Source organism: Dipteris shenzhenensis, chromosome 13 (assembly GCF_047967505.1).
Source record: "Dipteris shenzhenensis isolate YYH24624 ecotype China chromosome 13, Dip_SZ_1.0, whole genome shotgun sequence".
Lineage (NCBI taxonomy): Eukaryota > Viridiplantae > Streptophyta > Polypodiopsida > Gleicheniales > Dipteridaceae > Dipteris > Dipteris shenzhenensis.
In genome coordinates this window covers 52,097,536-52,113,878 of record NC_141608.1, presented here as the reverse complement: position 1 = coordinate 52,113,878, position 16,343 = coordinate 52,097,536, and the positions used below count along the sequence as shown (strand labels likewise).

Below are 16,343 nucleotides of genomic sequence, written 5' to 3'. Positions count from 1 at the left end.
GTTTTCTGTCCTTGTCATGTGTCTTGACATTGCAATGTAAAATTACTACATAAAAGAGGTTTTATGAGTCTCCCAATGTACCTTATCCAATGCCATTTTGTTGTTGTTTTTTAAGTTGAAGTTTGTTACTGCATGTAATGTCATCAATGGATATCATGTATTTTTCAGTTTGACCATAGATTTTGGTTAATAGAAGTTTGAATGCCCAGTGCATTAGTAGCTCATGTTTAATCATGGCTTAAGTATATAACCTCTCATTTTTTTGGCCAATCAGTGAAAGCACGTCACACTCTGAAAGATCAGAGAAAAATGCCTACTTTTGTGTGTGTGTGTGTGTACGTACACATATATATATATATATGCACATACATGCATACATACATACATGCATATCCTATACATACATACATACATACATACATACATACATATATGTGTGTGTGTGTGTGTGTGTGTGTGTGTATGTGTGTGTGTAAAAATATATCTTTTTAATATTTCTATACAAAAGGAACTAAAAATACAAATCCCTAAAATTACTTATGTAAATCAAGAAATATCACTGTATAAGTATAATAGAGAATTTATATTAACAATAATCCCAAAGCTAGAGGCACTATTAATGTAGCATTCTATTACTTTCACTTTTAGTAAGTTAAAGAATTAACTATGCTACAATGACCTACAATGACTTGGTGGATTGTAGTTCTCATTTCTAGAGAGATTGAAAAAATAAGATAAGGATTTTGGCTAATTAGTAGTCTTAGTAGTGACTCCAAATTCTTGAAAAAATGAAAATAGAATATTAAGCACACGTGTAATTGGACACATGTAGTACTTAAACGGGGGAATTAGTGGAGGTAAATGAAAAAGGAAGTGAGGTAGAAGGGAGTGTTGATTGTTAAAATAACCCTCAACCAAATGAAAAAAATTATCAACAAATAACATACTACTTAAGGGGACAAGGGGGTAAATATTATTGAGAGTATAACAATTGCTAAGTCATGCCATTATGTGCAGGGAAGTCCGAAAGCTATGATAAGGCTAATGGTGGTGGCGACGGTAAATTATGGAATAAAGAAATACATAGTAAAATTAAAAATGTGTTGAAAATTATATAGAAGGGGTATAATTAGAAATAAGTGAGGTAAAAAATTAATTTTCATGGAGGGAGGGATTGTGTCATAGTGAAAGTGTGTAAAATGGAAGTGTATAAGTGCATGTGTGTGTGTGGGGGGGGAACAATGGCCAAGGAGGAGTGTGTGCATGTGAATTTCTTTTTTTGAAATGTGTGTGTGTGTGTGTTACCTACTATTTCAATGAATCACTAATCCACATTCTTAGTCAAAGCTTCGAAAGGCCCCTGGCAGCCATTGTTTCATCATGACTATATTTACATTTATGTTAATGCTTAAGGGTGCAGCAAAGAGAATCCCTGAGCAAACAAAATTCCATCATATTACTCTAGCTGCATTTCCAATCAAGAATCCAAGAGAATAATGTTAGGAAATGGAGTCAATTTGAGTGACTTTTTGTGTGTTTCTATTGAGTTCTAGAGTAGTACTATACTACTTTATATCCTATAGTGCACCAGCAGCAAGAAAGCTCGTCTCTGCAAAGCTTCCTGAGTCCATATATTTTTTAAGGGCATCTCCTTCCGTCTCATGGGCTGCCCCTTCCTTCGTCCCAAAAATCTCTGCTGAACTAGTAGTGGCATATGAGACGTGAGCGACAGCCATAGGTAGGCTTTGTAATGCAAAATTGACGTACACTAGAAATTGAGAACACGAAACGTGCTAAATACCCTGTAGACGCAGCACCAAGATTTGTTATGAGCGTTGATAGATCTAAATGCTTTACACCCTTCTCGTAGCTACAGAAGCATAGTGGACGATTAGGGGACTCAGAAGTCATGGAGACAACTTGTCCGCCACTATATTTTTTGCTAGGTAATCGATGCAAAGTGACAATACCAGCCAATTTGTTCGGGTCACTGAGACAACTCGTCCGCCACTATATTTTTTGCCAGGTAATCGATGCAAAGTGACAACACCAACCGGCCATGCGATGGAGGGAATATGATACTGAGTGGGGGCAATGAAGGGGCCATATTATGCAAGCGTAATACTTCTAGAGAATGGGAAAGCTTACGGCGTTGAATATACGAACAAAACCTGCGTTAATTACCATCGATTGCCTCCTCTAATGCAATCACAGAGATTCGGATGAGGTGAGCCCAACAGGTATGGCGACGCTTCAACCTTGTGCTGTCTCCCCTACTCCTGAAACTTCCCAATCTCAACCGCTAGTATCTACTATTTGTTGACAGTGGCGTGGTGTACAGTGCGATTGCGTTGAAGCGCGAGGTACCTTCCAAGCTTAGGTGGAAAAAGATCGCGGCTTGCCCTTTCGGTTGTTTGATGTTATCCAGTTCTTGAGTACTCAATCACTGAAGCAAGTATTCACGTAATGCACGATGAACATCCAAGAGACGAAGATCCAAAAAGCACAACAGGAAGTAGCACACGATGGGCTGAAAGAGCGAAATGCGATATGCGATGCAATTCGCTTTGATGCAAGGCAATGGGTCCTTTTGTCCGTGGTTAGTTAGAAGTAAAGAATACAGATAACGATAAAGAAAGATAGTAGACAGATAACTCCCTGCCTAATTAAAATGCAGTTTTTAATATCATTATTCTCGCCGGCTCTCTTTGGCTGCCGCTCTCATTGCTCCCTACACGATCAACGGACTCGTGCACGAGAACAAGCTCACGGCACTGCTCCACAAGAATTGATCGAAGTCTTGCTTGCATCCATTCGACCTTCCTGATTTTCACCCCGATCCTGCAGCTTATGCTTCCCTCTTGCGCTTTTGAGGGCTGTCCCGTGTCCATCGCCACATTGTCAACATTGGGCTCGCCAACGGCGTGCTCTTAGGTAAGTGCTTGTGCAAGCTTATGGAAAATGTGGAGCTTTGGACGAAGCACTCTCTTGGTTCTCCAAAATGCTTCGACGGAATCATTAGTTCAGCCCATGCCAGGCAGGGTCGATGAGAGGAGGTGCTCCAGCTGTTTGAACAAATGCAATCAGGAGACAATTTCACTTTCCTCTGCGCTGCTGCCCCCTCCACTTCCCTCAGCGTCTCTGTGTGTCCGTCCCTCTCTTGGCCACCTCTCTCTCTTCCTCACAGCCGGCGCCTCTGCCACGGCCTCCTTGTTACGTTTTAAGCTAGTTAAGGTTGGATTAGGCTACCTTAGGTTAAATTACGTTAGGCTAGTTAGGCTAGTTTAGGGTAGGTTAGGTGAAGTTAGCAAATCTTGTACTTGGCTTGTGAGTTTTATGATTTTAGAAAAGTCTTGGGCTTGGAATCATGCTCATTGGAATTAAGCAGGGATGCTGCAAAAAGAGGCTGTTTGCAGAAGGGGCTGTTGCAGAGCTGTTGCAGAAAGGGCTTGTGCAGGAGCAGGAATAGAAGGGTTCGCTGCTAGAGCAGGAGGAATAGAAGGGGCTGATGCTGTTGCTGAAGGAGTAAGAGGAGCTGCTGCAGAGGAAGGAGCAGAAAAGATGCTGCTCCTACTGCAGGAGGAGCTGCTGCTGGGTGATTGGTCCCATATTTGGGTACTAATGTGAGGTGTTGAAACCGGCCTTCAAGAAACTTAAGGGCAGTATTCCTTGTCTACTCAATCATAAACCTCATAAATAGTCAAAATGCAAGCTTCAATCACTTCAACCACTTAGCAATACTTAGAAATAAACTTCAACAACAATGGGGAGGCTAGAATGCCCCTGCTCAGTAAAAACAGTACACAATACACCCATTGGCTCCAAATGCCTTGGCGCCCCTTTCGGTATTTATTTAATGCTTTTGAATGGAAATGCTTTACATCAGGGGCTCACCCTTGCACTGTTCCTCTCTGCAAATCCTCTGACTGTCTTTTGGGCATCTAATCCAAGTGCACCACTAGAATTCAACTGGCAAGGCAATCTTAGGCATCCACTTCTGATCTGACCCAACTGAAAGGCATCGAAGCATCCACACTACTAGCAAACTGTACTCAAGCAGCCTCAAGGCTTTCACATGCAACACACTGACCCTCTGGCCTTTCCCTAGGCACACCCTTTGCTTATGAGTGCTTGCTTAAGCCTGTGGGGACCAGAAAGGACTCCAAGCACAAGAAATACACTGAAGCTAACTTCCAGCAGGGTGCAGGTGTCTTCCAGCCTCAATGAGAAGAGAGAGAACAGATAGAGAACGGAAGATTGGTAGGAAGGAGCTGAAGAGGAACACAAGCTTGCAGATTTGCCCAAAAGCCTTGACCTTGGGACCCAGGCCTCGAACCTCGCTTCTTACCAGGCACAAATTACTTCGGGATCCATGCCTACCTCGGACTGTGCGCCAAGAAGTCTGTATAGCAGCATTGGAAACTACACCTCAGGTCTGTACAGATCCGTACGGCTGTATGGACTGCATTAAATGCACCGTACAATGCCTAGAGGCTTGCGCCAAACAGCCGTACACTGGTTCAGTTTGCGTGTTGGAGGAAGAGCCAAAGTAGCAGCAAAAACAACAAAAAGAGCCAGGAAGAGAGTTGAAATCAGCCAAGAGAGCTTCTGCTAGGCCTAGAATGCTCCAGGAGAGTGAGGGGAGATAGATGGTAGGTGGGAGAAGGGCATGCACCCGCATGCATGACAAATGGCCCTTAAAGTTCTAACCCACCTGACCAAGGGCAACATTGGTTGTCCTTGGGCCCAACTTTTAGACCCCTCTCTAGTGCCTTTGCCTTACCTCTAGGACCTAGTGGTACACCTAGAATTTTCCGCTTGGGTTGAGTTACATTAGACTTTTCACGTCCCCGTGATGGTCTTTACGTTTGTCTTAAAGAGATACATCTCAACTTATGGGGCACTACTACCTGTAATAACTCCTTCAATGGAGGTCCACCCTCAAATGCTAGATCCTAGCCAACTGTAGGCCATTCTATGGGCTATTCATAGGTGCCGCTTATTCCTTGGTATGTGCCTTGTAGGCCTAATTATAGTCAGCTAGGTCTATTGGTACAGTTAGTACATGTACCACCTAGGTCAGTTAGGACACTTAGTCCAGTTAGGATAGTTATCCCTAGGGTTTTGTTATGTTGGCTCCCTGTTGAGCCTCCACTCTCAGTTTTGCAGCAATCTATTACAGCATCTCGTTTTTCTCCTTCTTGCCTCCATTTTTTAGCTTCCATTGCTTGCCATAGCCAACAGTGGTATCAGAGCAGGTTGAAAATCCTTTCCCTCAGCCATCGACAGCTTTCCCAAGCTGTTTCGCAGCCTCTTGAGCTCTCATTCCTGCCGGACAGCTCATTTCCAAGGCATTTGCAGCAAGCTGGAGTGATCTGAGGCCCTTTGGAGGAGATCCATCACCGGAAATTGAGTCTTCGGTGCTCTAGCTGTTCATTTCGGCTATCTTTTAGTTCATTTGCAGCATTTCGGACGTGCAGCAGATGTCCCGAGCTTTTTTGCAACTGTATGGCCTCACACGTGCGGTTCCGTACAGCCGTATGGACTGTACGGACCACTTGCGTCAGCATTTACTGCATTTCGGGATTTGTAGGGACCTATTGTGCACCATTTCGAATCTATACGGAGCTGTACGGTCTCTTTCCAGCATTCAATTCTCGCACGTGTGGTCCGTACAATAGTATGGACTGTTGTACAGAGGCATTTACTGAAACCAGCCTCAACAACGTAAAGGGTGGTAGGATCCACTTAATTACAACATACATAGTAAATTGACAAATAATTATGCACCACATATCAAATCACAGGGGAGCTAGAGTGCTCTTACTCAAAAACAAGGACACCGATTGGCCCCAAACATTGACGCTCGTTGCGGTATTTATTTAACATTCATTTGAAGCCAAGCGGCTGATTACAAAGGTCTCTGGGAAGCTGTACCATAGGCAAACCGATGCCCGCAAACTCCCCGTCCAACCCACCCTGTAATTCCTTGCTCAACTCCAAACGGTGAATGGCATCCAATTACTAGACAACCTCCTGTCCTCAGCCAACCAAAGCATGCAACAGAGACCTTAAAAGCATTCACTGTTTGTTCCACACCTCAATTGCACAACCAAGTGCCCAACCAAACAGACACGGCTGAACAACTGCAAGACAAAGCCTTCAACAGCCAAACTCTAGTGCAATCAATCGACAAAGCACTCCCAAATAGGTTGCTTCAATCTATAACCTCTCCGGCCACTGCCCAACAGCATAAATCAACCTTTTTTCATGAGGAAAGAAACCCAAACGCAATAACTAGCTAGCAACCAATCAGGAAACGGCAAAAGCAGGCAAAGCCACGCCTTCTTCTACCCAGTAGCCACAAAAGATAGGTCACCAGGGCTGGAAAACCCTAGATCCTGCAGAGAAAAGCTGATTCTGCTCTGCCACAGCCCCAAAAGCAGCTTAGAAGAGAACACCCACGCTTGGAAATTACCAAAATCAGCAGCAACACCTAGAAGGCTCCACAAATCCTCAAACTGAACAAATCCAGAGGTGTATCATCATACAGAGGGAAATCCTCATTGCTGGGCTGCATGCTATCATGCTCAGCAAATAAAACATCCCTGCTTATGATTACTTTCCTTGTGGCTGGATCATAAAGCCTGAAGCCTCTACTTTCAGTGCTATTTTCCACAAAGATGCATTAAGTGCTCTTATCATCAAGCTTGGATCGATTCTGAGCCTATGACAAAGCATATGCAACTGACCCAAATACCCTGAAATGATTCACCTTGGGCTTGTAGCCATAAAATGCCTCAAAAGGCATCATGTCAAGCAATGCTTGTGTAAGGCATCGATTCTGAATATATGTGGCTGTAACTATTGCTTCACCCCAAAATGCTTTTGACAATTTCTTAAATTTCAGCATACACTGTGTCATCTCCTCGAGATTCTTGTTCTGCCTCTCGGATTGTGTTGAGGCCTGTATGGCACTGTTTTGTGATGCCTTATCCCATTCTCTTTCAAGTACCCTTTGAACTTTGAAGGCATTTGAAGTGTACTCTCCCCCCATTGTCAGAATTGAGTGTTCGATTGGCTGAGAATAATTCTAGAATTGGTTTGATTCTCAACCAATGTTTTGAACTCCTTGAACCAGTTGAACACTTCAGATTTGCATTTCATGAGAAAGAGCCATGTGAACCTAGAATAGTCATTAATGAATGTAACAAAGTACCGATATCCATGGGTAGTTACATTCAGTGGTCCACAAACATCACTATGCATAATTTGGCAAAACCTTGTGTGCTCTTACTGAACCTGGGCTATCCTTTTGGAAAGGTAGGCGATGTAACTTTCCAAGTGCACACGCTTCACACACCTCTTGAGCGGGCTGCTGTAATTTTGGCAAACCTTCAACCATATTATGATTATGCAAATATACCAAAGCTCTATGATGCGCATGACCAAACCTGGCATGCCATAAATCACCTAGAGACATATAAGACAACCAAAGCATGCTGATTATAGGATTGAGCATCAAGCTTGTAAAGACCCATGCTGGCCTCATAAGAGCTTGTAGCCACAATCTCATACCCTTTCTTTGGATCCTTGATCATGTATTGATCATCTTGAAATTCCACAAGCATGTGCTATTCATGGGCCATGGATGGAATTGAACAAGATATTTCCTCTAGTCAGGAACATACCAGACATCACGGATATACTTTTTCTTTCCAAAATTTAGAAGGATGGGAACATCTCCCACTCCTATGATGCCCTGTGTTGCATTGTTAGCACAAGTAACTTGTCTACCATGAACAGGTTTGATTTCTTCAAACCACTCTTTCCTGTGAGTCATTTGCTTTGATGCACAAAAGAGCTGGAGCTGGAGCAAGAGATGAATAGAGGATGAGGGCGGCTACTGCTGCTGATGGTGAGTTGCAGATACGGATTGTACGGCGGATGGCAGGCTGCTGGTAATGGAACAGTACGGTCAGGCTGTACGGTCGAAATGAGCAGGGAGCAGCTGAATGAGCTCTAGGGAGCTCTCACGAACTGAGGGTGAGCAGAGGAGCAGTCAGCCAACAATAGAACTTGGTTCTCTGCGACAAAAGTGCAACGGGTTCACGCGAGAAGCAAGTAGGCTGGATCGACTAGCTCTGATACCACATGTAGGAACAAGATTGTGAACACAAGAAAACAAGAAGTGAACTTCAACTGAAATGTTCAACCAAATGAAGTACAAGTACTTGGTATATATAGTCCAAGTACTAACACACAAAACTAGTCTATCCTTCAACACCATATCATTGTATATCTCTACATTCATTAGGAAAGTTTTTGCATGTATCATTCCTGGTTTACTTCTTGTGAGTCTGTAATCAATCTACTCAAGCTAAGTTACATTAATGATCTACTTTCAGACTGCAAAAAAGAGATTTTACAATATGCCCAAAGGGAAATCTTTGTGTCAAATATATGAACGGGACCAAATAGAGTAAAAGAACAGTCGGCATGGACATCATGAACAAGCAGCAGCCTATTATATTTCAGGGATAAAAGAACCTATCAGTACAGCGGGCTTATAAAGAACGATAAAAGAGGTAGATCTTCAAACAAAAATGAGTTTTGCCTATTAGTGCTGGGGCTCTGCCTATTAGTGTTGGGGCTCTGCAAGGTGAAGCCAATTGTCAATTCTTAGAGCATAAAGAGCCTTCACATGATTGAAGAGGAAAAGATCCGTGATTTAAGGACAGGAAAAAAGGTCAAATTGTGTTTTTGACTTAAAAAGTCACTGTCTAGGTTTTTAGTGTTAGTCTTTCGTTTTCTAGAGTTATTTCAAAGAAGCGAGTTGTTAGTTTTCAACGTGAAGCAGGGTTCCATGTACCATAAAGTTGACAAACGTCTACTCTTTTGATGTTTAGGCTGCGGAAGAGCTACTTAGCAATCTCCTTGAAGGCACAGATAACCTTAAAGCCTCACAGGGAAGTACGAGGTGGTCAACAAGAGAGAAATCACACGAACAAGTATGGCTTGATCAGTTGAAAGTCCAGATAAGGGAAAGCAGGGTTTTTTTATATCAGCTGTAGCTGACATGGTTGTAACAAAAGAACTGAAGCAGGGCTCATCACCTCAAAAGGATAGAGACAGGAGATTTCTATTCCCATTAGCAGACTCCTTTGCAAGCAATGACATTCAATTGGAAATCAGGGCCTCTGTGAAGGTCAGTCAATGACTTTTAAGTTTCAAGGTTTAATAAGTAATTCACAAAAGATTTCTCTTCATTGAGTTCCTTGTGAATTGTGATATCATTGTCCATTTGATCTATGGGACAATCAAAGTCAGAACTCAACTTTCAAACAGAGTTAGCTACTTTCACTTGACTTCATTAGATCCCTCAATTTTTTTTCGACTGATCAGAAGGAAAATAAACAAATTAGGGTATGTGTGAAATCTCTGAAATTGTTTACTTGCAAACTAAAACACCATCGACGTACCTCCCAAGCTCTTTGTGAAGGCATTTTGGTATATTGAAGCTGCTAACAGCACTGTGAGTCCTCCTCATATATTCTTACTTTTCATAGGATCATCCTCTTCCCTCATGCTGGATTTGATAAGGGGTTTACTTTATAGACATATTTTGTATTATGCTTTCATAAAGGTTAGCTTGTAGGGTCCAAGGTCAGCGTACAAAAGTAACGTAACAAGCATCATGTGGCAATCCAAGGTTTGGGCGGCTGATATATTTATAAATCTTTTATCTTAACTGGTGCATAGGGCCTTTTTGCTCCAAAATCTTTACTCAGAGGGACTAAAATGAAACCTTTTGCCTGCATTTTTTATATCCTTCTCACCTGGTGTTACGCTCTATGGCAGCTGTATCTGCTCTTCTGTATAAAATCTTGAAAGAAACATGGCCTGAAAATCTTTTAACACTCATGTGCATGTGCATGGCAGAAAATGTACGTATTGAATGATCTATGTCCACCATTGGGTACTGATAACATCAATGCCGATGCGATAGTGTCTAGTCCCTTCTATGCATTGCAGATGTTGATCTTGTGGCGAAAAGCTGTACATTTTGCTCTGCTTTTATAGTATGAGTTTGCACATCTATCATGGACACATGCCCCCACACGCACACGGGCGTGTGTGCATGTGTGTGGCACACATATGCATGTATACACAGGCACACACATAAGATATGTGTGCATCTTTGCAGGCTTGCACAGCTGCAGTAATTTTGTTGACAGCTAATAATCATTGGGTGGCATGTCACAGGCTGCAGAGGAAAGGCTTACTACTGTATTGGAGGAGAGGGTTAGATTTCATTCAAAGCTTGAGGACGTTCTCCGACAAGGGAACATGGACAGTATCAGACTGCAGGATCTCCTTAACTCAGAGAAATTGAAGCATGAATCATCCAAGAAAGAACTTGAAAAACTTCAAAAGAGCTTTGAGTCATTTTGGAATGCAGGGCTAGGTGCAATAATGCAAGAACAGATGGCAATGGATAACCATAAAAAATTTGAAGTAGAAGCTCAACTTGCTGCTCATAGGTCTCCTGCATGTGAGGCGTCTCTGAAGGTTTGTAAACTGAAGCTAGTATCTTGCATGTGCTCCCTTTTCGTTAAGTTCTTTTTGCATGAGACCTCAATACCTTAGCATGTGTGTGAATCGTACAGCTGTTCTGATGGTGGGTTTCCCTCTTGGAATGCTGTAGGCTGCAGAGGACAGGCTGAGCTGCCTGTTTGATGAAAAGGAAGAACTCCACCAAGAATACCAAAAGAAACTAGAAGAGTCTCATCTGGACAGTTTAAGGCTGAAACGGCTTCTAGAGAAAGAAAGAGTAAAGCATGAAGCTTCTCAGAAGGAATTGGAGCTAATGAAGCTCAAGATGGAGAGTGTCATGTCCAAAGATGTGAAAGGGCCCGGGTTGGAGAGCAAAGCTACAGATAATTTATTTTATGGGGATGGATTTACATCTCGATGTACTCAGCTTAGTGAGCATATGAGCAATGATGAAATGGATTTGATTGATCTCTTCTTTGGCGAAGATACAAAGTTAATGAATGAAAATATTGGTAATCTGAGTAGCATAAATGCTTGTAAAGCAATAGACCAAAGGATAGCATTGTTTGTATTGGAGCTAATGAAGGAGCAGGAGGCACGATGGAAAAGTGCAGAGGAGACTGTTGGCAATCTTGAAAGAAGGCTGACACTTATAGAGAGTGAAAAGTTAAAGCTTGAGGGTTATGTGGAGAAGATTAGACTTCATGCAGGGTCCAATCCTTATGCAAAATATGGCTTTACAAAACTAAGCACTTCTTTTGACGAAGACATTGCAAGGCACTACAGTTGTATTTATGTCTCACCAATGTTCGAAGACAGAAAAGGCAAGGTTCTGTACAGGTCAAATGCTGATCAAGGTAATTATGGATTGCAACAAAAAGCCAATCCAGAAGAACAACCAGATAGCCAAAAAGAACTGGAGGGGAATGACCTTCAGAAGCTTAGGAGGCATGCAAATCAAATTCAAATGAAGAGATCAGACACCTTTTATGAGAAGGTATGGAGTTTTCAGTTATAAAAAAAACAATGAAGACATTTGCTGGTTGCACAGTTCTTCTTGCGGTCTCACATATTTCTTTGGTGTAGTTAGTAAGACTGGAATTTAGTTTCTTAGGCCCATTTTTGAAAGCTTGATACAATGCTTTCTTTTTGTGTGTGGGGGTGGCGGGGGCCATGCGTAGTGTGTGTGTGTGTGTGTGTGTGAGAGAGAGAGAGAGAGAGAGAGAGATTAACATCCGTGGGAGGCCTCACGGATGGGACAAAATACAAATTGTCAGGAAGACTTACAACATCTGGATAAACCAAGGAGTCGAGGAGTGCACATGGCATCTCAGCTTGAGGTTTTTATAGCACACACACATCTAAATTCTAGTCCTATCATAAAATGGCCTTCATTACATCAGTCTAAGACTGAGGGTCTTTGGGTTAAATCTCATGAGTTAAATGTAATAACAACATGACTTTTATGATGACTAATGCGGACTGCTGTAGCTTCACCATCATCCTCAGAGTTATCGGGCTTGTCGTCCTCATCTGCTGTCCAGTCAATGTTAGGCATGGTTGCCTTTAACAGGTGCTAAGGTATCACTGAATGAATTCTCCTCGTATCATCCATCTAGGAGTCCCCCAGTTCTGATTTTTAATGCATTATCATGTCTGGCTTCATGTTCCGCAATCTCTTCTTGAATATCAGCTTGTTTACCTTTGCTCCAAACTCCACAATGACCCTGCTTGGAAATGTCTGCATTTCAGCTTGAACCAAATCCTTAATTGTGGAGAGTATGTGGGGGTAGGTGCGGAAGCCTCGCAAGACTTTATAACCTCATCAATTATCTCCTGCTTACTAGGTCCTTCAAGAACCTGGATTCTAGCTATAGCGTCTGCCCATAGTGTCCTTTGTAGGAACAAAATATGGTCATGGTATCCAATAATGGGGCGGCCAAAAAGACCTCCTCTCTCATATATATGTGCATAAGGTGAGGGTGTTCAAGCTGCAACCGTGGCATCTCTTGCCCTGCTGGAAGGGGCAGCTCGAGTTGAGGGAGTTTTCGAATAAGAGGAGGAAGGGAGGCTGGGCCACTCTTTGCTGGCCATTTCTCCTGCTACCCCCTAGCTGAATAAACCCCCTGGTTGAGCTGGGGGTTCAGCCCAGCTAGAGGTTCACACCTCAAATGAGAACTTTTGCCTGCTGCTGCTGTGTATATCTATTACGAATCAACTGCTAACACCTTTCTTTTCTGCAAATCACGGGCATAGGCACAACTATGTTCCACCCAGCCAACCCCTACTGTAGCAAGCTCCCAAGATACGTAAGTAGAAAAAACCTGCATGCTACACATAGAGCCCACATATCCCTAGATGGATCTAGTCCGCCACATGTCATCATTTGAGGGCATCTCCTAAATGCATCATTTTACCCCTCTCTTGGGATATCATTTAATTCATTTGCCCCTTGGCACATTTAATGCATTTCGGCCCCTTAGCCTTAGATCCACCTAGTCTTGTGCCATATCACCCTCACCAAGGACCTTGACATTGATTCCTTTTTACATGAAGCCCAACCAAATATAATACAAACACTGATCCTTTAAAGGAAAATGTCCACCAGCCCTTCTGAGGTCATGTTACCTCAACTTGAGTGTAACATTCCTTCCCTCTTCAGGCATCAGCGTCCTCGATGATAAAGTCTGGGAACACTCTCCGTAACTGGTATATGGAGTCCCAGGTAGCTTCTGATAGAGGTAAACTATGCCATGCAACCAACACCGTGGGTATCTTCCGATTGCGTACTTGCATTGTTCCTCGGTCCAGGATTCTTGTTGGTTTGCATCCTGCATTATCCTCTATCTCTTGAAACAAAACAACACCCTCGATTAGTGAGTCACCTGCGTGCAAAAACTTCTTTAAACGAGAAACATGAACACTAGGTGCACCTTACAACCCTGTGGTAATTGTAATTTATAGGCCACCTTGCCTATTCTTTTTAGAATTAACCACGGCCCACATTATCGAGGTGATAACTAGCACACTCTCCTGCAGTCAAAGACTTGGAGTGTGAAGGAATTTTGAGAAAAACTTTTTCTCCTTCCTTAAATTCTCTAAGGGATCTATTTTCATCCGCATATGCCTCAGCTCTATCCATAGCTTGACGGATGTTAGCTCTCGCAATTGCTAGCATCTCCTGCATCTGAACCACAAAGTTCGCGGCACTAGGCACTTTATGAGGTACTTCAACTGTAGTTGGATTTGCTGTCTATAACCATAATTCAGCTCAAACGGACTGAATCCTATAGAGGAATGTTTTCTATCATTGTAGGCAAATTCTAACAATGGCAACCATTTGTCCCACGTATGTTGCCTCAATGAAACATATGCTCAAGCATATCCTCTAAAATTTGGTTGACTATGTCCGTCTGACCATCCGTTTCTGGATGATCCCCACTACTCATTCCCAACTCAATCCTTAGTGTCTCAAACAGTGCAGTCCAAAAATGACTGGTAAATTTAACATCCCTGTCTGACACTATGGATTTGGGTAATCCATGTAGACGAAAAATATGTTTGATAAACAAATCCGCCACTTGCGGGGCACTAACAGACTCTCTAGGTGGAATAAAGTGAGCCATCTTGGTAATACGATCAACTATCACAAGGATAGAATCATATCCACCTTGTGTCGTAGGCAGACCTACAATAAAGTCCATGGAAATGCTCTCCCACCTACCTAGTGGTATTTCCAAAGGCTGTAAAAGTCCCAGTGGCTTCACCCATTCTCCCTTACTTACTTGACACAAAAAACAACGTGTCACATATTCATGAATATGTTTTTTCATTTTTGGCCAAAAGAAATCTCGCTTCACGAGATCATATGTTTTCTCGACTCGTGGATTTCCCACACATGGGCTATCATGGCATTGTTGAATGACTCTCTGTTTGAACTACCTTGCCATTTCTTTTCAACATACCATCTCTTATGATATATCTTGCATAAGTTTGTCCTTTTTTTGGATGCTAGGTCACCCTTTTCCCCGGGTTTAAACACATGAGCCTTAGGCCAAAGGCTCTGGACGAACTCGTCAACCTTTTGAGTTTCTCTAATCTCGGCCATTAGAGCACTCTCTAATAGTGAAACTCATATTATGCATAATGCGAGACAATGCATCAACAATATTATTATCGAGGTTAGATTAGTCAATGGCAATACTATCTCGGAATATCCTTTAATATGCATTCGATAAAATTGGACAAATCCCAAGAATGATCGCAAAGCGGTCAAACTTTGAGGGATAGGCCAAGTCATGGATCCATTTTCACCCCCTTGGGAGTAATAATGAATCCTAAATATTCAAGTCTTACCATACACAGTACAGTTTTTTTTAAATGTACATAAAGACTGGCTTTCCTCAAAGTATTGAACACTATTCTTAAGTGTTCGTGATGCTCAGCAATACTTTTGCTGAAAACAAGAATATCATCAATAAAATGTACTACTAACTTTCCGATATACGGACGTAGTAAATCGTTCATAAGCGTGACGAATGTAGCAGGAGCATTGGTAAGTCCAAACGGCATTACCTAAAACTCATAATGTCCAAACTTGCTTCTAAAAGCAGTTTTATGCACATCCTCGGCTCTAATACGGATCTGATGGTAGCTACATTTCATATCTATCTTACTGAAAATTATGGCCCCATGTAATGCATCTAGCAAATCATCGATCCAAGCCATCGGATATCTATGCTTAACAATGATATTATTCAGTGCTCTGTAATCTATACAGAGGCAAAAAGTATCATCTTTCTTTTTCTTCAATATCATTGGCGAAGAAAAAGATGAGAAACTGGGCTGAATTTGTCCCAGCTTGAGGTATTCTTTCAGTTGTCTTCGCACCTCTGCTTCTTCGGTAAAACTTAACCTATTTTTTTTTTGCCGAAAAAACAGTGCTAATTATATTACTTCGAGAACAAAATACAAGAGGTCAGCTTATAGCTGACGGGCTGCGTTCACAAACCGGACGCGGCCCTAAAAGCATAATAAATCATACTCTCACGGAGGGATATGCTGAGTGTGAATAAACAGCCATCGGGGTGGTGAGTAGTGCCACCGAAGGCCCTGCGTAGTCTGCTCGAAGAAGAGGCTCTGTGTGTCCCAAGCCTGGAGGAAGCGTCTCCGCTTCTCCTGACCAGCCCGGGAGTCTCCCTGAATCTGGTCCCACTGGCCTCTGAGGGTATGAATAATCTCACTCCAAATCTCCGCCATGATCTGGGCGGTCGATAAGGAGGTGCCACCGAGGATCTGCGCGCAGCGCGAGGTCCAGATGTGCCATCTTGTAATGCTGCTGATAATCTCCCAGACTGGCTGCCTCTCCCGAACTCCTGTATCAGCCTCTGCTAGGTGCTGTGGGATACCCTCGAGCGGCCCCCACGTCCCCTGTGTGATAAGGAAGGTGGGGTCCTGCTGGCATGCCTCGAACAAGTGATGAAGACCAGGTGCGGTGCTGCACCAACAGAACGCGCCCCAAGTGATCACTCCTAGCTCTGGTGCTGCGCGAGTAAGAAGCCCGAAGGTCCACCTCCACACTTCCTGGGCACGCGTGCAGCTCCACAGGCAGTGTTTTGGTGACTCCTCATCCGCATGGCAAATCTGACAGCAACCGTCCTGGCCTATCTGCCTCAACCAGCTCCCCACTGGAAGACCTTTGTGGGCAAGAAGCCACAGGAAGTATGAGATCTTCCGCGGCCGCCAGCTCTCCCACAAGGCCTTCCAGAATGCCTGTAAAAAGAACG

The 16,343-nt window shown here is 43.0% G+C and overlaps 1 protein-coding gene across 2 annotated transcripts in view; it reads left to right on the top strand.

Annotated features, from left to right (window-relative positions):
- The first annotated feature begins 2,110 nt into the window (after positions 1-2,110).
- Positions 2,111-16,343, top strand: part of LOC147895560 (uncharacterized) — a 31,214-nt gene continuing 16,981 nt past the window's right edge. The window contains exons 1-4 of one of the 2 annotated variants that reach the window (XM_087383763.1): positions 2,111-2,240; positions 8,910-9,208; positions 10,267-10,572; positions 10,709-11,554. In XM_087383763.1, coding sequence (XP_087239889.1) covers positions 9,080-9,208; positions 10,267-10,572; positions 10,709-11,554 — 1,281 coding nt within the window. In that variant the 5' untranslated portion in view covers positions 2,111-2,240; positions 8,910-9,079. Of the gene's footprint in view, positions 2,241-2,746; positions 2,935-8,909; positions 9,209-10,266; positions 10,573-10,708; positions 11,555-16,343 lie in introns of those variants that run through there. The other variant, XM_087383764.1, reaches the window with a different exon arrangement.